We start from the raw sequence: 25983 nt of genomic DNA on the forward strand, positions 1-25983 counted from the left end.
CTGAAGATGTTACTGATAGGCTATATCCGTATATTATAGTGTATATTGCCGTCTCAGGACGATGGGAACATTAGTACCCATTCCTGACAATGCCATCTGTCCTACACGGGTCTTATATTAGGAAGAGAATATTATTAAGTTTATCGGTCATATATTTTTTTAATGGATGATTATGAAAGGTGCACCCGCCATTTTCCACTTATTTTTAATACAGAATGCTTAGCTGGTTTATTTTTGCATAAAATTAATGTTTTCCCTTAACTCAATACTTACTAGGTATAATAAAAATATGTCTGTTTTTATCGCATAAAGTACGACGTATATTTTTAGAGCTTACTCGTTGAGGTTTTTATGAATGCTATTCAGTTAAAGCGTTCTCTATAACGTTGGCAAGTGTGGCCCAAGTTATAGTGCGCGCTATAAACTAGGGTCGAAAGTTGTCGGCTCTCGATCGATACAGACATTTACTTATCTACGGACGCACTGCCGCCGGACACGTCGCGTGCTACCTTTAATACAAAAATATCGATTTTTCCACAAAGCCGCGTCACCGCAATCAATATACCTTTCCGCCCCGTGCCTAATTACACCCGCCTACATCACTCAAACATCCGTAAAAAGCCCCGTAATCACTCCTAGGATGGAGCCTCGATGATATCCATCCTGAAAATAGCGCACACTGAATCATTTAAAGCGCACAGGAAAACGCTTCATTGTAAACGTTTTATTTAATTTTCCCTCCATTTACTTTTTTATAATTTCTGCCGGGCATAAAAAACGATCCGCCGCCGCAGGAAGCTCGCAAACATGTGTAACTGGCCATATCGGGACGCACACAGGGATAGGAACACCTGTCTCGGGAATGAAAGGTGTGCTCGAGCGTGCAGAAAAGAGACCACCGTATATGGAAGTAATAAGTGAGAAAGGGAAGTGGCGTGCGCGCGCAGAGTGCCGGCACGCCCGCCGCGCGTCCCTCTCGCGCTCAAGTCCACCCGCGACAAGTCAGTCTATCGCGTGCAGAGGCATCGCTTGTATGTGCCTCTCTTTGCTTCGACGCGACCGACGCAGTGTCCGTAACCGGTGTTCGGAAAATTGTGCATGTGCGTTTTCCGACTAGAGCAGTGTGTGTGCTTGTGAGATGTGCTATTGTTTTCTAGGTAACGGAGATTATTGTTGATAAAAGGCAGCCGGATGCTACGTATTATTATTACATTATACACTTGTTAGCGCCGTTTTATTTTCACTTTTATTGTATTTCCCACGATGCCACTGTCAGAAAAGCTTTGGTCAAAACATCCTAAAAATTGTGGCAAAAGTGAATTTGTAAATGAAAACGCCTGTTTTATCGAAAGTTAAAGTGCGCAACTCTTAATTAATAGCGCGATATGAGTTTATGATCCGTTAATAGTTTACGCTGTGGTTTCAGATAAGCTTAGCAACTGTCGGATAATAAACTACCTAGTTATTTTCAGGAACATCGAAAAATTTTAAATTAGGCTAGCGGTTTTCTTATAAGTCAACAAACTAACACATCTCATTAACTTACATAAAATATTACAATATATATTTTTCTGATAAGAAAGAAAACGTAAATAATGCGAATACAAAACATTCATACGACACACAAAACTTACAAAAGCGAGTCAACAACAATGGAGCCATAGTAATTACTGCTAAGTATCGAGGTACCGTAGATACATTTTCAAACCACGCATTCTTCGAAAGATTTCCTAAATAAATATATAGGTTATTATAATAGTGAAGATCTTAAGAAGTACCTGTAAGTATAGGTTCATAGTTTAATACTTAATTATGTAATAGGGAAAATCTACAAGGAAAATATAAACTAGAAATATTATTTACTAGTCGCGATTAAAGATGAGAAGAATAAAGTAAAAACTATCTAGTATCAAATAATGAACTACACATAATTTAATTAAAGAATATGTGAAATAAAAAATTGTGCCTATAGATAGATATATTATGCAAGTATATATTATTTACATGTATTTGATAATTGTGTAAAAAATATTGCATTAGGAATAGAAACTTCTTAATAGATTGTACAGGTACCGATACAATTATTTAAAAACCACATATTTGCTACTATTTTGAGTCCCTATAAGTTAAAACTTGACTATTGATGAGTCTTTGATTGAGAGAACTTCACAAAAAATATTAAATGAATAACGCTTTTTTTTAAATATATAGGTATATGATATGTACAATTTTGTAGAACAAACCTACAAATACAGAAAGGACATGAAATTATAAGAACTATTATGCACCACGACTGCATCCAGTAGGTAATAATGAATTAAGATTAAACTGTGAAAATATAATATAATTACCGATTCGAAAATTGCCATGTTATTACAATCTATAATTTTACAACAGATTAGTTGGAGCAGTAAGAAAATATTAACAAACGCTTATTCTCACCGGTTTTGGTTAAAATAATTTACATTTCAAAAGCAAGATTATTGTAGATGAAGGTCGTTTGAAAATGAGCTCGAAATCGACTGTGATTTGTACACAAAGTGAAATCTTAAGTCATCTAAGGTAACCTCGCCTTTCTGTTCAGATGTCTGGAGATAATTTATAAACCAATAAAACATAAAACAACAAGGTTACTCTAAATAATTAAGTATTTATAGTTTTGGTGATTTATTTATTATTTTAATTGTCACAATTAACATTAGAATCATGGTTGTATTCGTATGACAAACATCAGATTTATTAGAGATTAGAAGTAATAAATCCGTGACAAGTTTTATATGTATATAAATGAAGTAGTGAAGTGATAATACTATTACATTGAATATTACATATTTCAAATCATAATTAATCAATTAAACATACAGTCGTTTGAATATTTAATTTATATATGGATGATTCATTTCATTATTAACTACTAGTCACAACCGGACAGGTCACAACCGCCACTTACTATAATTTTCACTTAAATCATTGGACATTTACATTTAACATTGGACATTGGACATTAAAATTTTAAACGAATTATGTCAAATATATTATAAATACTAATATCTTTTAGTAAATTTCAATCTAATTTAAACAAAACTACTATTGTTACCTTACATGCTAAGTACTTCTTATAACAACAGGACTGTCCCGCTGCTTCATACCAAAAACTGTTACACCACTTGAAATAGAACTTTAATATTTTGTGGATCACCATCCTCCATCACTATGTGCATGTCTAGTTTAATGATAATTTTATTATTGTAACAGCGACCTTTAAATAGGATTGACCCACCTAATTGATCCCAATTAATGAAATAACCTCAAGAATGCCGCCGAGACAATTATACACATATGGTACTAAAAGTAATGGGAATTTTATCGAATTAAGTAAGAAGAATATTTTTTATAGTAGATAATATAATTCATGAAACTTATAATACGACTAGCTTTGTTATCTTGTCGCAGTATTTGTTCATCTAGTCCATCCTATAGTTATAACCTTCTTTAAAAAAAATTGTATTATTTTGTGTTTGTTGGTTGACATTGTAATGGTTTCTGAATACGTTTCACGTCCACCTATCATTAACTTTTTGTTGTCAATCCGTTTTTCGTGTACACGTAGTACTTTGTTTGTGTAATTACTAAGTCGAGTTCGTTTCGAATCACTTGAAGCAAGGTCTGCTATTGTGCTGGTTTCGTTGCGTCACGATATTAAGAGACCGCGGGCCATGGGAACGACTAATAGTCGCTTGTTAAATTAATTGTACCAGATTGAGATAGAAATCTGTATTTATATCTGTACGACCTCCGTATGAATGCATTTCAATGTAAATAGTTTAAAGAATGCAATTATTGCTTATAAAATTTTAACGTTATTCTATTCAAAATTCAATATACAGTAATAATAAAATGAATATAATGAATAATAAATATACAGATGAGTTATATAAATGCAGTATTGATTTATTGTAGACTTGATTACATATTACATAACATAATATAATAAAAGATAAAGTAGGTATGCCCCCTTTTTGCAAAACGAAAATAATATGTAAAAATATAAAAAAACACGGGCAATGCAAATAATATAAAATAATATAGACATGTATAATATATATAATCAACATAAGGAAATTTAATTAATGCATAATTTTACGTTTCATTGAATTGATAAAAATAAAAATTGTTACGTAGAATGTCGTATAGGTATAAATTGAGTACGATAGGATTTTCGCCGACTAGCAATTTGTTTTGTGTGTTCCGGAAAACGATCGGATGGCATTGATTTGCAATAAAAAATATTGCTTTGTCACGCTTTCTGCGGTTCGGTCTCTTTCACAACAGGCAGCAATGGGCCGCGATAATGCAGAAAAATCTATCTTTAAATTTGAAGAATATTGAATAGATGCTGACAGAATTGTTCAAGGATCACGCTCAAGTTACAAAAAGAAGAAATTGATTTAAATTTGCATAAAAATTTGTTTTTCATAAGAGCTGAACTTCACAAAATTCTGTTAGCCATAACTGTTTTCTTTCTAAAATCACTAATCATTAAGTACATTTTAATTTGCTTGATTTTTTTTATATTCACAAAAAATCCTATAAATTCAAAAATTAATTGCCTAAAATTTATGGTGGGCAATCTATCTACGATTATTTTAACTAAATATAGTATAATAAAAACAGACGATCAATTTAGGAGGCATGAAAAAAGAAAAATGTGTAACTAGAACACCAGCCGAGATTTTACACTGTATGTAAATATTTGCTGTAATAAAATCTATTTGCGTGATTAATTAAATGAAACGCTACATGATGTGTTTTTACCATCACTACCAGCTGCCACTGGATTGTGGATATGCAAATCACATGTTGGATATTTAGAAAAACATATCATAAGTATTTTTACTATATTTTTCACTGAACGAGATAAACATCTCTATTACAACCTAAAGAAACTGTGATCGTTCTATAGACTATTTTAAAGTAGTTTTTCACGCAAGTTTTTGAGAGTACCGTTTAAAGTTCATCAAAAGAGGGATGAAAAAGAATAGTGAAATAGTCTTTTTGAGTGGACAAAGAGAATGTAATTATTACTGCAATCTAAGCTGTGGTAAGTTCTTGATATCATTTAAACCGTACGCTTATTTGACGCCAGTTATTACAATTAATTAAATACTACCACAAGACTTTTATTCAAAGTGAAGTACCTCACTTTCTGTAAAATTCTTATGTAACGAAGAATAATATGGCGTTTGAACCACAGCTGATGTCATCGTTTCGCGAAAATTTTGCTCTAAAACAGGTGGTCTGTGGGTGTTCTCTGCCTAAGTGGGTAAATAGGCACAATTTAGGCCACCGCCCGGCAGTCGGACTGATTCAACACTTCGTTGTGGCAATTAGAATCAATTTGTGGGGCGCTCACTATGAATATAGGCCTCCGACTAAGTACCGTTCATTTCTCCTAAAATTAGTCCGAAATTATTTAGAGGCCACCAGTTATAGATGATGTCACTAAATTTGTTGCTGTTAAAGAGCTATTGGAATTATATATGTAGTAACAATTTTAGATATATTTTGGAAATTACTGTTGTACTATAATAGTAGGTATCTTGCTGAATAATAATAATGTAACAAATTGTATAATTATACTAAGTACTTATAATCCTATCTAGTAGGTTAGTCTGAATTTCAGTTGAAATTTCATTACGAAAATGGCTCCATTGGTCGCCAGGCCGACGTAGTTAATTGAATGGGTTTGTTTTGTTAGCCACATTCATGCAATAGCCCGAACCGTCTACATAATGCTTTGAACATGATTAATTAAAATTGATCACATAAAATAATTTATTCATTCCAATGAAATTGATGAATTCCAATTTATCACCGAAATAATTAGTCTTACATAAGACCTGATATTAATTCTTGAGACTTATTTCATTTGGCGTATTATTTTTTCGTTTAATTTTATAATCGTGTTTTTTAATATAGACCTAATAATGTTATTAGAGTTACTACTTTTTATATTTTTAATAATGTTACGCTTTAATCTAACATTATCGTATATATAATATGTAATAGCTACTACAAAGCTATTGTACAAATAACCGCTCAAAACCCAAGGAACTATTTCTTTGAGCTCCATGCTCATAGTTTCAAATTAAATTAAAGCAATTTAATGGATTTCCAACAGGGCCTTTCGTAAAAGGTCACGTCTATTGATCTTTCAATTGTTAGACTACATATATACAAATGTACCCACAGACATTACAGTATAGCTAATAACTAATATATAATGCTTTTATTCATAATGTAATATAGTATTTATTAACTATAGACCTATTCTTTTATTCGAGCTTCTCATATTGAAAGAAAGTCGGAGTTTGTTAGAATATAATTATGAAGTAACTAATTCGTTTGTTTAAAAGTATCGTTTAACATTTAATTTTTTTTTCGGAGTTCTTTTGAGTCACCAGATATTTTTATTTATTATGTTCCTGAGAGGCAACGATGAGAACACACCTGTCACGAATGCAGAAATGTAGAATGAGGTTCCTTAGCCGTACATATGTGAAAAGAAGACGCCTGCATTTTATGCGATTCAATGATGTTAGTGACATAAAGAACAGATAAATATTTCTGAGCATTTTATACACCATTTATAACATAATATATTTCCCTGGATTGGTTTAAAACTGAAAACTTATGAGAATCAGTTTATAGAGGCACACTTCTAAGAAAATATCGGTTAGAGCATAATAGAAATAACAATTGTGTTTCTGACTTTGGAGATTATACTGAAGATTGAATAGAAAAGCAAATAAGCACCTAAGTGAACTTAACTAGTCAAATGATACACGGCGACGTCGATGAAAGTTCACATCTGTCCTCTATATACATATTCGAACCTTCAATTTTTATTTTTTTATACCTTATTAGTTGCATCCAAGCATTTATATAATAAGTATGTAAATTAATGTCTTACTCAAATCAGAATATACTGACTTGTAAGTTAAATCTATTTTAGGTGCAATAGATGAATTTAAATTTGCTGCTCTATCTAAATCTATCGGCTAAAACAATTTGAAAACGAATTCTAATATTATTTAAAGTTGGGACTGAAAATTCTGGTCTCCGTAATTATGAAGGAATGTAATACTTAAGGATAAGAAAATTTATATATTACATATCATATACAATTTAAATTAGTCTCCAGCTACATATCTATATCTACCAATACAATAAAATTATATTAGCAATAAATTTAAATTGCCAGGCTGCATTTGTTACTTTGGAAGCAAAAAGTGAAACCGTACAGAACTAATTAGTACGTGATGTGTAATCTTCTACATTTATCAGTTCCCACCTCATTTAATATGCATACACGTTTACGGTCGCAGCTACTAGAATTACAAAGATCACTCGATATCTGACAGTCGGGTGGTCATATCAATGACACTTTCACTTTCCACCTTTATCGTTTTTATCACGTGTTAAATAACACTTATGACGGAAGCTTTATCGTTAGTTTTAGATTGGTTCTCCGAGCTTGATAATAATATATTTCTTATTTGATATCTTCGAATGCCTTTCACGTCTCTTATGTAAGTTCCGATTGAATATAATCCCACGGGAAGGCATCATCGGTAGTGAATGAAACTTTTGAAATCTTAAACAATAATTCCAAGTTCTATGAAAATATCAAATTCAAAGCGATTACCTGAATCAACAATATATATTTCACAGGGATATATAGGATATTAGCACACTTTTTTATGCAATTTGTATTCATCTATTCGGAGAATTAAGCATAATTCACTATTTATGTAACATTTTTATAATGGGTGTATCTTTGTGTTAATTAATGATTGTACCGAACAGACATTCGGCCAAATCTAATAAACAACTGTGGCATGCTGTGGTTTAGTCTGTTAATCATATTATTGGTAAATTTTCCATGGCTTCCGTATTGTGTCAGTCCAATAGATACATTCGATTGTGTACTCAGTAGTGGATACCTACTGTTGATTGCTTATGTGTGATTGGAATCTTATATTTAATAATGTATTATGACTAAAACTAAGAATAATGGAAATAAAAATAAATATTGGCCTCATGTAAACCACGATAGTTAAACATCAATCAAATAATATTTTATTCGTATTGGTTTTTTTGGCCACATTGTCTGTGTGTACAGTACTGTACAGATATTTGGAATGACAGCTCAAAGACAAATCAGCCTCATGTAGTGCTAATTTACCTAAAATATGGTAAAGAAAGAGAAAACTAAGATTTTAGATTCTATTTATAGTTTTTTATTTTTTTCTAGCGGGCCCAACAAAAGTAGACTGGGTTCACTATTTATTATTCTCTAAATTTAATTTATATACATACCAAACAGTACGTAGTCTTTATTAATATTATACAAATATATTGTATACTTTGTATATGGTAATTGCGGATTTTATTATAGTAGGATTTTTGATGAGATCATACACTGAAAATACTTGTTTGTCGTTCCAGTAATTTAGCCGCCAAATATAACTAATAGAGTCATAGCTGTATTCAGTGACCGTAAAATCTGAAAAAAGAACTAAAGATTATTTTTTTTCAGTTCCACTCATATTAAAAGTAAAAAAAAATGTAATTCTAGGATTCGAACATATGTAATAGATATTATATTTATATTATATATATAATATTAGTGAAATTAACTAATTTCATAAGCCAATTAAATTTTTCTTTTCATGTCAATACGTATAGATAGTCTTCACGACTTCTCTCAACTACGGCAAAGCGAAAAAGAAAGATTGAAGCGTGTCGTAACTTTCATCTATAGGTATCTGAAAATTAAAAAAATCTGATTGAAATTCAAATTATATCAGTTATTCGAAGCGGAGATAGTCCCGTAAGCTTCGTCGAAGTCTGGGATCTCTTAGGGACTTAGTAGTTATAACAAATGGAAAATGTAAGAGTTGGCCGGGACTTATTTATGGTGGCATTGCGGCATAAATACACCACAGGATTAAAGTATTCAGCAGAGTAGGAAATATTGCACCGTGGGCTTTTCTGCGAGCTTGTACTCCCCTAAGTGTAAAAGTTTGGTTTTGTGTACCACAAAGATGTATATGCTAAAACATACGTATTTATTTACCAAGTTGGTGAAGCTCGATGATTATGCAAATGATTTAATGATGTCGGTTGGTATTTATTAATTTTTATTGGTGGTAATCTTATTTTTATACTCGGTTAATGTTTATTAATTCAACTAAAAATTGTAAAAGTATCTTTATTATTACCACTAGAATTATTTACACAACCATATAAAATAAGGACATTGAGCTAGAACTCAGAAGATATTGGAAACTAGGTACCTACTACGAGAACAAGAGAGCATTCACTTTACAGGCTTCATGACCGAAAAGAGGAAAACTATTCACCACATAACTTCTACCACAGGGGACCTACATATAAGGCTTTCCATAATATATTGGAGGGTTTGGCCATTTTACAGTAATGAGGCCCCAACGATATTGATACTATTATACCATATTAACATCGAACAAAAAGAGCTTGCTGGAACTAGGGAGCCCCATATATTATGTTAGTGTGGCCCTGAACATTTGCTTATACTGGCCATGTGGGCATTATATATAGGTTATATATGTATATAACCTTTGTGATCTCTATTGTTTATGGAATGAAGTTTGTATTTCATTAAAAATATTTATTTATTTTAAAGTAAACTTATATCCTTAATTTATAAAAATAGGTTTCATATTTTATTTACTGTTAGTTTTTGTTGTGTTTGACTTAAAACTAAGTCAAGGTTTCAAAATTACTGTTATTGTAAAAAGAAACTGAGTTATTATTTTTTGTCCAATTTGCAATCATTATTTAGTAAATTTTTGCATAGAGACAAATTCGCTGCAATGCAATTGTGTAATTATGCAATGTAAAGTAGAAATGAGCAACAGAAAAGAAATACAAACACACTCAATAGGAATATGGAATATCTGTTTTATTCGGGTTCCTGTGACGGGACAAATCCGATATAGGCGAAATTTTGTTTTATAACCTAATTTAATAACCTTTACCTAATAACTTTTTGACTTCAATCAAAACAGTTTCTGTGCGCCGAGTAATACAATAAAAGAACTAGAAATAGAAATCTTATCTGGAAATAGATATATATTTTTTTCTATATTTTTTATTATTTATACAGTTGAGTTGGATGCTGCAATATCCCACAGAGTAAACATTTCTCCCTCCTACCATTTATGATAGTTCATAGCTCGAGTGCTCTATGTACCTACAGTGCTGGCAATACCTTACCACCTTATAATAACTACGTCACTATTATACTAAACGTTATGCAATTTCATTGTTTTTTCAAATTTTAAAGTTTCGAAATATAATGTTTTCACTTTAAAAATTTTGACTAAATCCATCAATATTAAACTAAGCAGACTTTGTGCAATGAGTTCTTTTTTGTAAACATATACCCTGTGTAAGATGCATAGAAAATACCCAGACTAATAGAAAAAAACATGCATGATTGCAAAAGAATAGAACCCGCAATTATCGCAACTAAGTCGCTGTGCTAAAGAGGCCGTCAAAGATGCTGTAACACTATAAGTATTAATTCCTACAATTTTTTAAATTGGCAAATGAGAGATGAGGCCTTACATCGACGAATAGTACCTAATCACGTAATGACTATACTACCTTATTTATCTAAGATCTAGCTCATCTTGTCATCTCCGCTTAACATCCTTGGTTGATATACTTCTGTTATGCGTAGATCGTAATATATTTTGCTTTTAAAGTGCGATCTACGGTCACTTAACTAGGTAATGTCGACTTTTTTGTATACTTCTTAGTCACGGTGTACCGCAAAAACTTAGCCTTGGAATTTCTAATGTTCTTACACGTGATTGTTACAGTATGTACCTTTAAGTCCGGTTTATGTACGCGTAAGACTACAACATGTATATACTTATGTTTCAATTATTGTGTACCATGGACGAATGGTAAAAATTGGGTACTAGTAATAAATTATAGCACATAATTCAGAGGGAGATATAGTTTATTAATAGATTTCCTACAAATGTTTAAAATTAAGTGGAGTAATTATTGCTCATATTAGAATTATTTTTAAACATTCATATTTCACGGATATAAGCATTTAAAATTATGAAATGTAAGTAGGTAAATAAATATAATCAATTAAATGAAAAATCTATATTTGAATCTATCTAAATCTATATCAATTGAATATTATCGTAATCACAATCTTTTATGTCATTGAAAAAAACCAGTTAGTCATATAAAATCAGAAAAAGTCATTAAGAAATAAAAACGAATAAATTAAGAGCTAAAATACACAACTAGGTAAAATACTGTGGGGTGCTACGCCCAGCGGGTATTGGTACGTTAAAAAAATGAAAATATGCTGTTGAGGAGGATAAAACACTGGTTACACGTTGGCGCATGAATCGTACATTCATGATATACATATAAACACATATCTAACGTTCAACGTTCAACAAAAACAAAAGCTACTTCTTATATTGTTTTATTAAAATAATGTTTAGAAATTTAATAGGTTCATATTCCTCTGTAAAATTTATTCGTTACCTAAAATATGAATAGTAAAAATACAAATGTGCTAACTACAAATAAAGCGACATACTCTTACCTAATTATTCAATTAAATAAATAATGGAAAGTACTCAATATTAAAATGATATACGTGTATTCTACTTGTGGTGGTCCAATGGTCGAAATTCAACCGTACATAATTAATTTAAATTATTCTTATTTTTTACATTAGATAAGACTATATACAAGACAAAAATAATAATATACAAATAATATAAAAACGAACAACATTAATCTATTCTCAATTTGAGATATGCGTGGCTCAATTTCAGATATAGGTTTCAGATGTATGGCATCTAATGTTTCTTTTATTATATTCTATTATTATAACTTAAAAAATATGCTTAAAAAACTATAAATAATAGTTATATGCATAATTTAAAAAAATATCTTTCTGCACTCCATTTTATATAAACTGTTAACTATTACATAAACTATTAAGTACTGTATAAGTGTGTGAAATTCAATAGATACTCTTCTTTTGGCGCAATTTTGGTAAATAGTGGTACAAAGTTTTTGCTTCACGTATTAATATAATGATTAATCAGGCTATATTTGTAAGGCATTCTGATGTAAATGTTATACCAGCTACTCATATTTTTATATAGAAATGCAGTTATAAATATGCATAAGGTTTGTTCTCGCGTTCGGTCCGTATTTAATTTGTCACGATTGTGTAACAAAATCTTATCGTTATAATTTATGTAGTATTCGCATATTACCAAGAAATATAGGTCGTTTTACTAAAATACGTGAATATGACTGATATCATTCATCTAGTCTTCAATCCAGATAATTCTGCTCGTTTATTACTCTGACTAACAGTTTTAAATGGCTTCACACCACCCACGTGATTGCAATCGGCGCTCTTTGACATTTTAAAATAACTATTTTTATGTTTCATGCAAAACCTATCTTATGCCTTTGTATTTAAATGTAATATAGTATACTTGTATTAAATTACCAAGTACGGTTTGATATCAATTTGAGACATTGTTACAAATATTTTTTTCGGATTCGTTCTGTACACGTATACTATATTATTAATGTCTGTAATACAACATGTATAATTTATTTGTTGCTTATTATTTAGTTTTGTCATTTCTCCTTACTTTTTTGTAGTATATACTATAATAATATTTTTATTTGCATTGTAATGATTATTTGTGTAAAAACAATTTTAGTATAAAAACATAATAAAGTCAACATAATGGTAATAAAAGTTGTCATTATTATTTTTGTCATATTAATATAAATAGAAAGAAAAACGATAAATATGAATATATAAACTGGATATAAATATTAAAAACAATAAGCTACCTAACCTAACTCCAAAAAAACCCAAGTGAGGGACTAGAAATTAGTAGAATCGAATTGTATGTATAATACAAGTTTTGCTTGAGGATATATAATCGTTTCAAATATGCGCTACCAGTCGCGGTCGCGAATTCAGTTTAGAATTATCGTAGCACCTTTAATTCAAACGTATGTTTAAATCCCGATGATAAAAATAATTTAATACTTTATATTTTATAACGGAATAAATTATTGGTATATTTGATTTTAGTAGAGTATTATATACTATAAGTATATATATTATGTTTTATTTTATTCTAAGTTCGAAGAAAAGAGAATGAATCTACAAAGAATAACTTAAAAACGCTTATCTTTTATTAAGAACTCAAAGAGGATTTCATCTTCAATTAAATTAAAATCAAGTAAAATTGAAACCGGAATAAATATTGTTAAATATAAGATATAAGATATTTTTTTAGGTTCCGGCTGCCTGTAGAATAATTATTAAAGTGAAATTAATAAAATTTTAATTATTCTATTATTATCTTAAGACTAATTACTATTTTCTTTTCTTTCCAGAAGTGGTTTACAAGCTGAGGATCTACTTACACAATTGCTAGTAGAAGTGCTAAGGCGCTGAATTATTAATAAACATTTACAAAACAAGAAATCTATAGAAAATTCAATTTTAAGAGTCAATTATCAAGCGTGTCACGACGAGCGTAGTGCTGCGCCGTTGTCGTTACGCCGATATCGATACCGCGTCGCGCCGCGCGTGGTTTATCGCCTGTCGCTGCAATAGTCAGTGCTTGCCAGAGTCACGTGACTCGGCTTGCACGCCCCGCCACAGCCGTGGATAACCTCGGCCAGAGCCCCCTCCCGGTGAAGAGGCTGCACGAAGCGCTTCAGAGTGCGCAAGTGAAGCGCCAGCGGCTCTCCCCTCCGTACCCCGCACCCCCCACTTCCCTTCATCCTATCCACCAACTAGCCGTACACCAACACATCAAAGTGCAGCAAAGCATAGTGCAACAGAGCATCGTGCAGCAGCACCAATTGAACCTGGCCCACCAATCACTGCAAAACCTGCAGGCGCAGCAAAGTCTGCAGGCGCAACAGACTCTCCAGGCGGCGCAAAGCCTGCAAGCGGCTCAAAGTCTGCAAGCAGCTCAAGGGCTGCAGGCGGCACAGAGTCCCGCGGCAACGGGCGGCGCAGGTGTGCAGCAGGCGCCAGGAGCGACACAAGGCGCGCTGGTGCCGCCGCAGCAGCCTTCGCCCCGGGCCGCGTCACCCCAGCACAAGAACATGGAGTTGGCCCTTTGTCAAAGCATGGACTCCGTCAACACCGCCACCACTGAGGAAGAGGTAAGTCTCTATCTATAGACGTTACATTTATCAAGGTACCTATGTAACCCAAGCCTTATTTCTATTAGTCACTGTCTATTGAAAATTATATGGAGCCCTACTTTCAAAATTACAGCGCAGTGAATTATTTCACAATAGAAACTGCAATGTTTTCCAATTTTGCTTTCGAAAAGAACTTAATGTATCGCCTTTGCGATTTGTCATCATACAATTGTGAAATAATGCCAAAGAGGTGCGACTCCGTAGCTGTTACAATGGGGAAAACGTTCGGATATACAATAAGCATTCGCTAACACAATAAAAGGAAATTTTCCTCGCGACGGTGGCAGCTGCGAAACGAAAGATTATATTATTTAAGTGTGGCGTTATATTTCAACTCCTATTTCATTCATGTGTAGGTTGTATTTTGGAATCGGTATCGAAATGTCAAAGGCAGCTCTGGGGGCCATGCGGCGCCATGTCACTTCCGAACACAATGCGTGTTGTTTTCAGCTAACGTTTCGATACTCTAATTTAATTTTTTGCCTGTATTAATATTTTTATTTATAGATTTTCGACTAAAAAGTATACAGAACTTTTAGCAATATATATAATAATAGATAGATAGATATCTTTATTGTTTTAAAATATAGCTTTAGAACAACACCAAAAGAAGATATTATCTTTTTTGCCCGCAATAACAACGTATAAATATTTGTATATTTTTTTTCTCGATTTTAATCCTACTCGCCGATACTTCTAAAAGATACTTGCATGACGTGAATAGAGTTTAGAATATGTCGCTACCTATTATTGTTCGTTAATATACATTCTCGAATAGTGGGTATCTCAATACAGACGCAAAATATCAACACTAAAGAAAAACCGATAAAACCCTCATCGCAAACTACTGGGAGGCAACACGAGAAGTGGGCAGCGGTTGTGTTAGCCGAGACAAATAGAGTGGATGTCGCCTCAACGCCTCTAACTGATCCCGTAAATGGACAGATTTATAAATAGCTTGTTTTCTTACACAACTCTAGGTTTTATTATCCAATAACTAGCTTAGTATTGCTAGAATGTTCACGGTAATTACACTTTATTTACTCATCAAGAGTATTTGTAGGTGTATTCTTTAAAATTTTTCTCTATTTTTGTACGTCTTCCTTACGAGTTTAACAAATATTGTATAACGAAAAAACAAACTGTACCTATCTATTAATTGTAAAATAAGTAATCGACTTTAGTTCAATTTCGAGTAATATTCATTTATTTAATATTCAAAATACCGTCGAACAGAATATTTTAACAGTCAATTCAAAATGTATTGGATTTATTTGCTATGTATGTATTTATTTTACTTCAGAGGACAGTATAAATGTAGAAAGAAATAAATAACACGTTACTTTATCTAAATTATTCGGAAAGTTGTTATTGAAAGCTTTAGCAGAACCACTACAAAAGGGAAGGATTATAGAAGATCCTTTGCTAATTTGCTCACATAGCGTAGGTGCAGTCAGACCAATGAATTATTGTTAGATACACCGTGTTACAAATGCTCTGAGCGTGGCACGCACATCGTAGCACTATGCGTCATTATTCTCATCATATTATTTACACATCCTGTATTATGTAGGTACGGGCCAGCTGGGCTGTTATTATTTATAACATTATATTTTTCATTCTACTTATATAATGTTTATATTAATTCTTAATAATTGCTGCTATTTATTATTAGAACTCGTTTCTATGTATTTATTGAGAAACATAATTTTTAGCAGTTAGTTTGTATTAAAAACTTTGTATGTTATGGTATATTTCTATATGTGATGATTATGATCCTATTACCTACATGTTCGCCTTGAAGTAAGTGATTAAAATTTTATTTAATCTTAGTAGATTTAAAAAAAAATTGAACGCTAATATAGAAACAAAGATGTTATTATGTAATTTATATGTAAATATTTTTTGTAAATTCTATAAATAAATAATTATTTCTACACTATTAGATGCAACGGTAAATCAAATCCAAAGCAAGCTTCCGAATAGGTATTGGCTATTTATATACTTAATCAAGTAACATGGATGAAACATTTTGGTTGGAAGATGGAACGACAAGATTATTAGGAGATTATCAGAAATCTTGAAAGAATATAGAAAAAGAGGATTTCTAGAGGAAATGGTCGCAGTATTGTATCATGTCTGTGTTTGTGAGGATAGCGATTACGACTCTCATAGAACATTGATTACATACAAAGTTTCGACAGGAAAAGTTCGTTGCCGGGTCGCAATCGGTATTGAAACGAGTTACATAGTTTCTTAAAGGAGTCGGTTTGGTTCGGGCTATAATGCGTCTATATGTGTGTAAGGGCGCGGCGGCGGCGGCGGCGGCGTCGGGGTCGGAGTGGCGGCGGGCGCCGGCTTGTCTGGCGCCTGCTATGGCTGTCTATTTCCATTTGACAGTACACAGTTTTCTTCTTCTACTAATGTTATTTTACTAATTTTATAATTTACTTAAATATTTTAGAGTATTATATGATTAACTAAATCAATAGGTAATATAAATACACTTATAACTTTTAGTTAGTAAATTGATTGGAATAGTAAGGCACTAAATTTTAAGTATAGCTTATAGTAATAACACACAGACAGATAGATAGATAAAAACATGTTTACATATTCAACACTAGTGATGTAACGAAACTTGATATTGTATTCAAGTTTAAACATTTTTAATCCTTATATGGAAAGAAAAATTGAGTTCACAAATTACAGTAAATCGAGGCACTTAGCAGTTTAACCGCGGATTAAAACATTATCTATAGCTAGCACTATAAATTTGTTTTTTTAGTTTGAAATTACAATAATATGTAATATCAATTTTATCTCTTATTTGGATTAATGTTAAGTAATATGCGACAACAGTAACTTAGTGCTAACTCTTTACCATGTTCCGTTTAGTCAATGTTACATTTGTGGTATATATTAAAACTTAAAATGATATAAAATATAACCAACACAAATTTTGTTTAGATCTTTAAATAAGTTGTAAAATCCGTCGCAAGACCCACACACAGACGGACGGACAAAACTAATATGGCTTCCCGAAACCTGGAACTGCTTTTCATGAGAGTTCGTTCACATTTTTATTTATAAAAGTTTCCACTTCACTCTTTGTTATTTTGTGTTCCATATTTCTTCAATTACATATATTTAATTTAGTTTGCAAATTAAATACATTGTTTATTTTGATTATTTTTATAAGTGCAAATTACGCTGTTTAGTATTGCATGTAATGATAGAAGCCAAACACAGATGGTTCTAGTGATCTAAGTTATATAATACGTTATTGCATATAAAAATTATAAATATTTTATTACATGCAGTTAATAGTAACTGCATGTAATATAATATTACGCATTACGTACATATTTATCAATTTAATTCTAATTCTAAATAAAAAACAAAAGCAAAATAATGCAAACCATCAAATAATTTTAAATATATACATTTGTATTGTAAACAGTAATGTGTACATTTCGGAAACATATAACAATAGAATATAAGATAAAAAAAGCGCAAAATCTGAAAAGAATAAAACACTTATAAGGGATATCGTCACAGCGTTCGAAAATCCCTTAAGTATCCGCCAATAATACGAAGATCGAACGAACATCTCCATGGAGCGAGGAAATTATTACCTCACTCAGTTCAATCGTGGCGACATTCTCTCTCAAACGATTTTAAAAGAAGAATTTCCGCAGACTGGAATATAGACACCTCGACCGTTTCAACAGTTTGTCCACCTAATTTGTTCGTCCGCGCTCAACTGTAAAAACAAATAGCTGCTCCAGAGTTTTCCCTTGTAGAATGAAAAAGACAGATATATATCTTAACTAGACAGAGAAAAGAGATAGTTTTGCAAGCTTCCAGTGAATGAACGATTGCTGTTTACGTTCAAGCTTTTGTCTAGTTTGGTTCGTGTCTTGTTTGATGAGTGTTGCGAGTTCCTTTGTCCATTAAGAGAGTAATAATTAATCGAGCTTTAGCTAATGTTGGCTGGCTTGGGTTACTCGTACAAAAGTTTTAATTGAATTTCATTGGTCGATTTTGGCTTTTTGACGGGGGCGAATTGCGGCTTTACAAGAATTTTTAGGTAACGCTTTTCAGAAGTTTCACTTATGAATTTACCTGGATTGGTGTCTTTAAAGTAAAGTTAAAGTTAGGTTACTTTAGAAATCGTTGGGTTGGTACCGCTCTGAAAATTCTCTGTACCTATTTCAACCATATTGACATACCAAGTATTTCTAAAATTCTATAAATCAAAACCATATAATTTTTTTCGAAGTATCATTGCGAATTCTGGATCTGTTTTTTAAGTAGAATGGTGGCCTGCTTTATTTCTCTCATTTCTATGTAAAAATTTAAGTCAGTTACTTGACTTAAATTTTGACATGGAAATGAGAGAAATAAAATATTGTATTTATGAACATCAAATTAGTGTTCATTTTACTAATGCATTTCTGATGGACTGAACTAAAATCATCTAACGCAGTGTCTACACGTAAACAGGTGCATACACCTAACCAAATAACAGTTTTCCGATGCGCTGAGCACCGCCTCTCTATCGCTTTTGCACCTCGGATTACCGGCGATCGCCCTCTGAACATAAAAAGCGCAAAATGTTCCCGTTTGATGGTTTTAAGTCGCAAAAAGGAAGTCCAAAACACCAAAGAGTTAATTACCCATGTCGTTCAGTGAGCTGAATTTTATAGCTTATTTTTAGCATTTCCCATCTCAATTGACGCTCATTTGATGGCCAAATGTGTTTATTTAACAAGTTAGAGGTTATTTATGTCCATGTACACGTGTCATTTAAAAACATAAATTGACTTTTTATGTCATGTATCACAAATTCTCCTTATTGTGTTATATACCATATACATGAGAAAATATTTAAAAGCCATCTTTGATTGTAACCTAAAATAGTGATAATATAATAATACTATAATACCTTCATTAAAATACGTAATATATAATTAATCTCATAGTAGAAGTAAATTAACAAAATTTATCTAAAACTTGATCTTATTAGATTAAACAACAAGCGGTTTTACAAGCGCTAAAATAATGTAGAACTTAAAACAGTATCTTTACATGCTCTATGTTATGATTCATTTAATCGAAAAGACTTTATTAATAGGTTCTAACTATGATTGCTATTAAAATTTGATTCATGTACTTAATATAACGATATTTTACTGACTAACAATATTATTTCAACTTATCAGATAAAGTACTCTGTAATTTATAATGGACTTTATTACTTCAATTTAATTTAGTTTTATAATTGTAACTCTACTCTCTTCATCTTTTCCAAGAGAAAATATCTAAGTATAGAAAACATATTACAAGATTTTGTTGAACTTACAAAAGTCTTTCAGATATAGATATGCAATAGAAGATATTGAAAACTTCATTGTAGCTGTATGATGTTAATAATTAATATAAATATATTGGAATTGCATGAGTTTCTTTTGGACCATTATTATTAGACGTGTTCTGCAATGTGCTATTTATACTAAATTAATAGGTAATTGTAAATATTAGGGTCCCTTTTTAATAAGTGTGTATTCTCTTTTTATTCAATCGCATATATAGAAGTTACGTACTTAATGAAAAAATTGTTGCATACAGTTACACAATGTCTAATAAATATTTATTATATATAAGTAAGTTGGCTGCATGCCATGAAATCGCGTAAATCTATAAAGCTTTACGAATGTACACATTCTAATTCACATATATTGTAAAGTGGAGGAATTAAGTATATTTTAAGTTATACATTAATTGAAAACAAGACTAAGTATATTATTAGTAGAAAAGATTCAATAAAGCGAAATCGAAAGAATCCGTGCAGCATAATCATGAATGCAATAAGAGAATCGCATTGTGAGTGCAAAATCGAAATAGAATGTCGCCAAGCGGAAGGTTCTTTGTGCACAATCAATGGATTCTCGATTGTTGATAACTTTCGGTATTTGCCACGATTCTAAAACTGTAACCTGAGCTAAGCTACAGGGCTATTTGATGGTTACAATTAAAAATATCTCTTTACCTGTCTCGTTTATAACTTACTTTATTCTATATTTTAAATTAAAGAATATAGAAAATTTAGACCCATTTAGATAGACCCAAATTAGAAAAGTTTCCACGAAATCTACATCAATTTATGTTCAACTATTATACAGTTTAAATATGGTTAAGTCTTTTTCAGTATTTTCTGAAGATTTTGTTTGTAACCTTCACACAACCGTATTATATTTTAGATAAAAATTCTTTTAGTATCAAATCAGTAATTGAAAATCCTTCACTTGTCATGCATGAAAATAACTTCAAAACCTTTTATCCATACTTGTACTTTTTATTGTAAAGAAAAGTATACTTTAATATTTTGGTCACGTTCCCAATTTCAAAACTTCAATCTCGGATTTATTGTTAGAAGAAAATTTAAAGTGAGTTTTTAAACGAAGTTATTTATTGCGGCGAGGATATTAATAATTGGTTGAAACACGGTTCATTAAGTAAATAATTAACAAGAAAAGATGCGAAAGAAGTTTACTTTCTAATACAATTGTTGTTCTTATTCTTTTCGTTCTTTATAATGCTTATTGTAATGTTACTTTTTATTCAATAAAAACATAGATTTATTAAATTGTAAAATTTCTTTCATAGTGTTGGTCATACTTTGAAATAGAAATATGTACATGTTTTATTTTCATTTTAGTTTACTACCTTTCTAAAGTATTAGTATACTAATACACACAGCTTAGTCAATACAAACCTTGTTATTGGTTTTATATAGAAATGACAATAATAAACATTAGTTTACTGTTTGTTGATTTTTATTGAGTACATAAAATACATATGACATTTTCATTTAAGTAAATATATTTGGTTCACTGGTTTATCTAAGAAAGTCTTATTTAAGATTGCTGTTGTTTTTAATAGCAAAAGTAGAGTTCTCGTAGATGAGAGGTACTATTTCTGTGTATTGGTTGTTTATGTTCGAGTGGGTGCATTAGTTCACCTGTTACCTAGATTTTCATATCTTCATCAAAACTGTGTTTCTATCATTATTTTTTGTTTATTCTACTTAAGGCACATTAATTTAAATGAGGCTGTTAACACCAGTTAGACTTGGTGCAGTGTCTACGTGGATGCCTCTTTCTCATCTATTTCAGCCACCATGTAACTAATATTGTAAGATATGTTGAAAGGTGTAATAAAACACACACAAATTATAGGTAGAGGAGTGACTTCGTAGTCCTCCAGAAAGGCACCGCAGCGGTCACATTGAAATGTAATCACATGTTGTTGTTCATCTATATAGGTAACGGTTGCCATTTATTGACGACTGGTTTTGCTATTCTTGTTACATATTATATATTTAATAAAAATAATGTCTCAGGACAGTTCATATAGCGTCGTCTAGTCCTAAGTTAAGCAGAGTTTGTGGGTAGTGGACAACCGATATAAATTCATAGATACATTGTTCTTGTAAATACATACATTGAAAACACCAAGACCGATACAAACAAACATATTTATGAATATAAATGTTTGTACCGCGCGAGTAATCGAATCCGCGACCATCAGTGTGATAAACCGCTGGACCACCGAGACAGTCTATATACTTTTGTATTCATGAAACAAAATGTACTTGTCTTCTCTATTTCCGCGTTTCCGCAACGCTGAATGAAAAATTACAAATGGCGTTGGAAGTCCATATCCAAAACAGCGTAATTCGCAATCATACTCCTCAACAAATTAAGTTCTTGCTGCGATGTGGTCACGTACGGGCTCGTTTTGTTTGGAATACGAAGGAGCTCATCGGTCTTGCTAGTTAAGCGCTGAAGCGTGCTTTTATTACACGGAGGCGCGCGCCGCGTCCGGGCGACACTTGAATATTAAAACCGTCGCCACTGGGTCATGCATATTGTCGCACCAATAATAACCAGTAGGTCGTACCATTCGATTTACGCTTTTCGGCGTGTTTTAATATTTCTTTCCTCTATATTCCTTTACAATGTTTTTGGTGTATTCTCTTCGGTATGGATATCCATACTCCGGAGTTTGGCACGTGCTATTATTATACGAATCTCTATATTATTTGAAAACAGAATATAGATTAATATAATACTGGCTGATAATGTAGCTATAGGTGTAAAATTATAAACATCGTCAAGTGTTTTTTAATTTTATCCACTACAAACAAAAAATAAATAAATCTATTTGTAACAACAATTTGGAAACGTTCCTCTAACTTTTTAAGTATTTGCATGTTGGTACAGAAAATGTTAGTGCAATTTAGTAAAAGTTTATTTTAAAGGTTACATTTCTAGTACTGTTGGTTTTGATGAAAAATGGTGATGATGGTATACTGATCTATTCATTCGTATGTTTATGAATATATACGTGCATTAATTTATATTAGTTCATTTCGTTTCATAATATTTACACTTTATAAATAAACTGTGTATATTTTTAATGACAACTCGTGTATTCCTACAGCAAATAGGTACGCCAAAATGTGTGTGGAATTAAATTTTCAACACGTTTAATTTCTTTTGTTTGATCATTTAATTAGAGATAAGCAGGCGATGTATTCGTCCATGATTCCATAATATGATTTTAATTACATGTTCACGCTTTGGTAAATATGGATGAAAATTCTATAATTTTCATATTATTTTCCATAAAAGTAAAATTGTTAAGTTTTTTTAATTTTCATTTTCCTGAAAGAACCTACGAATCTTCTCAATCATCTATTATCTTTATTTGCAATGACGTCTTAAGCTCAGTGAGCAAATTGCCTGCATTTATTATATACCTAACTAAAATTCTCAGCAGCTTTCAAAGAACCGGCTGATTTAATTCAACTTTAGTTAAGCACTTGTTTGAAAATATAACAGATATTTTAATGAACATTAGTGAGACGCTGTTGTCGGATTTATGACAAGGAGGACATATTCATGGTATGCGATAGTGAGACTTCGTGTGTAAAGCCATCGGTATAAGTAGTGTAACCAAATTATTAGTTTTTTTTTTATCTGCGTATCAGTTATTTGTTCATATTATATTGACGAGATGCTTTGGGCTACTTTGGGCTTCATAGAAATAGGAATAGGCTTCATAAGAATAGTTTTTAGGTTAGAGGTTTTAATTATATTATCTCTTACTTTATGACGACAATGTACAAGACGTTGGTGGACTGCTGTTGCAAGCACACCACCACAAGCCTTTCATTTACTCTGAGTAGGAGACGTATGCTTGTATATTATTACTATTTTCACCATTATAGAAAAGTTACGTATTTTTTTTAAACATTATTAAAACCTGTAACCTATATCTTGAACATTAAATTTAATAATTGATAATTTGTGTATTCATTAAATCACTTGTTGTAAACATACCGTAACCACATTGGATAATTCTATGCGCGTAAAATAATCCTCTAACAATCATGGACAAGCGATATATAATAAACATGTTTTTCTCGTTTGTGTTAAAATTTATGAAAACGAAGGTAGAGCCAAAAGCACATTTCAGAACAAGGTAACTGTCTAATCTGTTCAGCATTTTAGTGCTCGGCGGATATATTAAGAGTTCATTATTGGTCTAGGTCGCTAATGTTAATGAAGTTCTGCTAGATTTATGTATATAATTCTACATGCTTATTGCTATCAATTTGCTGCTAATAAGATACGTGACAAGGGTAACAGCTTTGTACTTGCTAAATCCGAACACAAGGGCATGTTTAAGAAAATTTGAAGCAATTTTAAGTACTATTATAGTTTATTAGGTTTACGCAAAATTGTTAGAGTTTCGAATCACACGACAACATTATTAATAATTTCGGTGTGAAATATCTTTAACTTTAGTAATAGGTGTAGATGTTTACACCTGTTTTAGTAACTAATTATAACGTATTAATTTTGACAGACATTTAGGTGTCTGCCAAACTAAATATGTTTTATGTACCTGTACACCAAAATAACGTGATACTGACAAGACACTTTTCAATCTATGTTCAACGGTAGAAATATAAAGATATTTTATGTATATATGCTTTATCTATATAATATGTATAATTTAATAATTAAATCTTCTATTTGTTTTGACAAAGAAATTCAATATGACAAAGGAATTAATGTTTGAACCGAACCTTCGACTGTATAACGTGCAAATATTATGAATTAGAATTAGTCTTGCTGTCGCAACTAGACGTTAGATTGCAATAATTAAAATGCTTAGTGCGTCACGTTTGATCATCGCATGATGACTAGAATGAGGTCATATCTCCTATTCAGATTAGTATTGTTTAGAATGATCATAATAATGATTTAATTACTTACGTGGTATGTAAAACAATGAACACTAATTTTAAACAAAATCAGATATATGTAGATTTGAATGTTTGTGAATATACCCACTCGAATATTAACATTTGTGATCTAAATCTTCCTATATGTTGAAATTACTTGCAACAGATCCATTATACATAGTATAGGATGCTTGGGATTTGTATCATAAATGTTGGATTTTCTATTAAAATTATTTATTTGAAATCTTATGGAGGTTTTCATAAAAAGAATTATGAGGTTTACCAAGATCAGCTATTCTGATAATGTAGGTTCAAACAGTGACAAAATTAGTATGTTTTTAGTAGAAAAGATTAGTTTAATATGTTGCGTCTTTTATTAAATTTATAAAATTTGACAAATATTAGGGATCAGCAATAAAGTTTTGAATGATTTATTTGGTCATGGATAGAAGGGATTAATATTCAGACGAGTACAACGGAAGGGGATATTAATAATGGTGATGTATAGCGATTATCGAACGAGCGGCTACTGAATCTCTTGCGATGCCTCGAGCTCACGTACCAATACCTGTTCATAGTAGGGTGGCACAAGTAATTTATGTTCAACCTAGTTTAAAAGTAGGCGATTCGCATTTCGATTATATGCACCTATTTTTTCTTCATAAATATATCTATTACGCATTATCATATACATAACATATTATACCTTTAATGATCCACCAACCACAAACCAACAAACATCCAAAGATCCACAATATCTAATTAGAATTTTAAGCTTTAATACTTTTATATAAAACATATTATAATAGTTAAGTATATAGTAATTATTTTCATTTTATACATCGCTCTAAAAAATTAAAAAAAAATATTATAAGTAACATGTTTTGCCATATAAAATAATAACGCTATAAAAAAATAAGGGTTGATGATAAAAGGGTGAAAATTTAGGATTGTATGTATTTTTGTATGTTGTATCATAAAAAAATAGAAACTAAAAATTTTACTAAAAAATAAAAAATAAAATTAGGGTTGCACTACCCCTAACATTTAGGGGGATGAAAAATAGATGTTGGCTGATTCTCAGACCTACTCAATACGCTCACAAAATTCAAGCCGTTTCGGAGGAGTATGGGAACGAAAACTGTAACACGAGAATTTTATATATAAGATAAATACAGTTAAATTGCGCAGAGAATCTATTTAGGATGACTGTTAACTGCTAGAGATTGGCAACAAATATTAAGATTCATGTATACAATATTTTGCACAACAATAAATAATATTTATAGTATTTTATATGTAATAAA

General features: G+C 31.3%; 1 protein-coding gene across 1 annotated transcript in view; it reads left to right on the plus strand.

Annotated features, from left to right (window-relative positions):
* The first annotated feature begins 1009 nt into the window (after positions 1-1009).
* LOC131850899 (protein couch potato) overlaps positions 1010-25983 on the plus strand; it is a 183758-nt gene continuing 158784 nt past the window's right edge. Inside the window, 2 exon segments of the mRNA XM_059201283.1 lie at positions 1010-1157; positions 13531-14310. Of these exon segments, the coding sequence (XP_059057266.1) occupies positions 14251-14310 (60 nt within the window). The 5' untranslated portion in view covers positions 1010-1157; positions 13531-14250.

Source organism: Achroia grisella, unplaced genomic scaffold (assembly GCF_030625045.1).
Source record: "Achroia grisella isolate CSIRO2021 unplaced genomic scaffold, CSIRO_AGI_Agris_v1 utg780, whole genome shotgun sequence".
NCBI lineage: Eukaryota > Metazoa > Arthropoda > Insecta > Lepidoptera > Pyralidae > Achroia > Achroia grisella.